Raw genomic sequence first — 3,849 nt, 5'->3', positions numbered from 1 at the left:
GTGACAGCATTCCCGCGTACGCGACAGTGTGGTCTGCGTACGTGTGACAAACCCCATTTGTAGGGTTTATCTTGTATTGATTTTTGGGGATCTTATCACCTTTTACCCATATTTATTCAAGAAATAGCATGGTTTTGTATATTCTCCTTTAATTGTGCTTGAATGTGAAAACATGCTTTTTAGGACTCAAAATAGCTAAATTTAATTCACCTTGATTCTATTAGATGTCTTGATATGTTTGTTAAGTGATTTAAGGTTTAGGAGGCAAAGATTGGATCAAGGGAATGAAGAAAGAAAGCATGAAAAGTTGGAGAACTCATGAAGAAATGGAAGAACCGGAAAGCTATCAAGCCGACCTCTTCGCACTTAATCAACCATAACTTGAGCTACAGAGGTCCAAATGATGCGGTTCCAGTTGGGTTGGAAAGCTAACATCCGGGGCTTCGAAACGATATAAGATTTGCCATAGTTGCTACACGTATGGTGACGCGTACGCGTATAGTACGCGCACGCGCCGTTGCTGCCACCTAGTTCACTTAAAGCAAAACGTGGCCAGCGAATTCTAAAGCCTTGTGGGCCCAATCCAACTCATTTCAGATGCTATTTAAGCCAAGGATTGAAGAGGGATCAATAGACTTGTCACCATTAGTTTAGTTTTAGCTTAGTTTAGTAGTGAGAGTTAGTTTCTAGAGAGAGAAGCTCTCACTTCTCTCTAGAATTAGGATTAGGTTTAGTGCAATAATCTTTGATCTAGGTTTTAATCTTTGCTTTCTTCCACTTCTACATCTCAATTCCTTGTAGTTACATTGATTCTTCTTCCATTCTTTTATTGCAATTTCCTTTATGTTGTTCTTGTATTTTGTTATAGATCTAGTATTGTTCCTTCTACTTTCTTCCAATTCAATAAGAGGTAATTCATAATAATTGTTCTTCTTTGCTTTTCTATTGTTGATCTCTTGCCTTTGTAGTTGTAGATTCCTTTAATTCTTTCATTTAATAATGTTTACTTCTATTGCACTCTATGTGTTTGTTGAAATGTCTCTTTTAGTTTTAGTGTAGATTTTGTAACTCTTGGCCTAGGTAGAGTAATTAGTGACGCTTGAGTTATCTAATTCCTTTGTTGATTGGCAATTGGAGAGATTGCTAATTGGTTTGGAGTGCACTAAAGCTAGTCTTTCCTTGGGAGTTGGCTAGGACTTGTGGCTCAAGTCAATTCATCCACTTGACTTTCCTTTAATTATTAAGGGTTAACTAAGTGGTAGCAATGAACAATTCTCATCACAATTGAGAAGGATAACTAGGATAGGACTTCTAGTTCTCACACCTTTCCAATAGCCTTTTATAGTTTTTAGTTTATTTTCATTGTCATTTACATTTCATGTCTCTTATCCCAAAACCCCAAAATACAATCCATAACCAATAACAAGACACTTCATTGTAATTCCTAGGGAGAACGACCCGAGGTCCAATACTTCGGTTTATAAATTTTAGGGGTTTGTACTAGTGACAAACAACTTTTTGTATGAAAGGATTATTGCTTGGTTTAGAAACTATACTTTACAACGAGATTTTATTAGTGAATTTCTAAACCGTCAAAAAATCCGTTCGTCAAAATGGCGCCGTTGCCGGGGAGTTGCAATGGTGTTATGTTATTGGTTATTGTACATATGTGAATAGTGTGAATATCTTGCTTTTTGCTTTATTTGCTAGTTGTAGAATTTTGTTTCTTTTGTTTTCTATTAACTTTTGTTTTTATTTTATCTTTTCACCATGAATTCTCATTTTGGCTATGAGTGTGATTACAACTATGTTGTAGGTGATGGGAGCTACAATGAAGATGTGTATCAAGGATGGGACAATCAAAGGTGGGAAGAGCCATATGCTTATGATCAATCATCATGGCAACAACCCCCACCAATGCACTATGAGGAAGAGCCATTCTTTGATGCATATCAATCAAATGGCTATGGTGGATCTCCTTGTGATTTTCAAGAACCACCACCATATGCCTATGAGTCATATCCTCAACATGACCCTCAACCACACTCACAAGCCTATTTTCAACAAACACCTCCATATGACCATGATCCTTACCCACCATACCAACCTCCTTTTGAACCATATGAGCCATACATGGAACCACAATTCCAAGATTACTACTCCCAAAAACCACTTCAATACACACCACCACCTTACCAAGAAGAACCACCTTCCTATAATGAACCCTTTCTCCAAGACAATGAACCTTCTTATCCACTCCAACCTCTAATGGATGGAACCCTTGGTGTTCTTCTTCAAGGACATGAGGAGATGACAAGGGATGTGCAACAATTCATGATCGCCTTGGATGCGGTGGTAAACCGGTTAGCATCCCAACTTTTGGACACTCAAGGAACTCCCATGGCTCAAGAAGAGCATAGCATGAAGGAGAGATTGGAAACTCCGGTGGAAAAGGAGGAAGGCTACTTTGTGTTAGAACAATTGGAGGAACCTAGGACCATTGAAGAAGAGGAAGAAGTGGTTGAAGACTTAGGAGATGCGGAACTTCCATGGGAAGCTAAAATCAAAGAAAATCCCTCCAAGAAGAGTAAATTTGATGTTGAGGAGGAATGTGCACAACCTCCGAGGCATATTCTATATGAAGAATTGGAGAGAATGAAGCAAGAATTGAGTTCCCTTGGTGATGAAGATCATGCATCCAATCTTCTTGGTGAAGAATCCTTTGAATTTGAAGAACCTTCTCCCAATGAATTTAAAAGTGATGTGGAGGTAGATTTCTCTCAACCTCCCATTTATGACTTGAGTGATGTTGAAGAGTTAGAGGAAGTTGATGAACAAAGGATTGAAAATGAAGAAGTTTATGAAGAGGTGGAGATTGACAAGGAAGCAAACAAGGGAGTAGAGCTTGCAAGAACATTGGAGATACCTCTCCCCAAGCCACCACCATCCATTCTCTCATTCAAGTGGGTAAATTCCTTATACTTAAGCTTTGTTATTCCCCTTGAATATGGTTTGCTTGAGACGGATGGTCAACTTAGAAAAATTAGTGGCTTTAAGAGTAAAAAGGAGATGGTTAGTGGTTGGAAGCATCCTTCTAGGTTCATTATGGTCACATGTCCAAAGCTTGATAGCAAAGGTTGGTGTATAACTAGAGTACATGGGTCTAGAAGGATGTTTGGTCATTTTCTTGAGAATTCACTTTGCTCACCACCCACATGGATTAATGATAATCAACTTGGAGATGGGTGTGAAGACAAAATATGGGATCCGGGAACACATGAGGATCAACATTGGGAGCCCATGGTTTGTGAAGAACTCCATCAAAGCTTGAAGATATTAATCTTGAATGATGGAGCTTATTGGAAGTCCAAGCATTGGTGGAAGTTCCAAGATGAGTACAAGCACAAGCCACCTTGATGAGGAGCTCCCCATAAGTCCAACTTAAGGACAATAAACAAAAGTGCTAGGTGGGAGACAACCCACCATGGTAAAATCCTTTCATTTTCTCTTTTGTACATATTGATAGAATTAGTTTAATTTCATGTTTTGTTTAGATAGTTGAGTTTAATTGGTAGTTTAGTATGTTAAATAAGGTTTTAGGGTGTTTTGGTAGATGCTTGGAGGTTTAGAATGCTGAGATTGGTGCAAAAAAAAAAAAAAAAAAAAACGGCCATCGGCGCGTTAGCACGCTGTGCGCGCGCGCGCACATTGCACTTCCGCAACTTCTGGTACAAAAACCAGAGAGTTGTGCGCGCGTTGTGCCAGCATTGTGCTGGGAGCACAACCTCATCCACGCGTAAGCGCGCTGTGCGCGCGCGCGCGGATTTGCACCCTACTTTTCTCCTCCCT

The 3,849-nt window shown here is 39.4% G+C and overlaps 1 protein-coding gene across 1 annotated transcript; it reads left to right on the top strand.

The window, feature by feature from the left end:
- Positions 1 to 1,770: 1,770 nt before the first annotated feature.
- Positions 1,771 to 3,417, top strand: LOC148564220 (uncharacterized). The gene has a single exon (XM_088487014.1). The coding sequence runs from the start codon at positions 1,771 to 1,773 to the stop codon at positions 3,415 to 3,417; it is 1,647 nt and encodes a 548-aa protein (XP_088343140.1).
- The last annotated feature ends 432 nt before the right edge of the window (positions 3,418 to 3,849 follow it).

The sequence above is a fragment of the Arachis ipaensis genome, chromosome B5, assembly GCF_059453495.1.
Source record: "Arachis ipaensis isolate K30076 ecotype BB chromosome B5, ASM5945349v1, whole genome shotgun sequence".
NCBI lineage: Eukaryota > Viridiplantae > Streptophyta > Magnoliopsida > Fabales > Fabaceae > Arachis > Arachis ipaensis.
The sequence above is the reverse complement of the archived record's forward strand: the minus strand, read 5'-3'. Positions and strand labels throughout refer to the sequence as shown.

What these genes read in the sequence shown, in the direction of transcription:
- LOC148564220 (XM_088487014.1), top strand. Translation starts at nt 1,771, where the DNA reads ATGAATTCTCATTTTGGCTATGAGTGTGATTACAACTATGTTGTAGGT.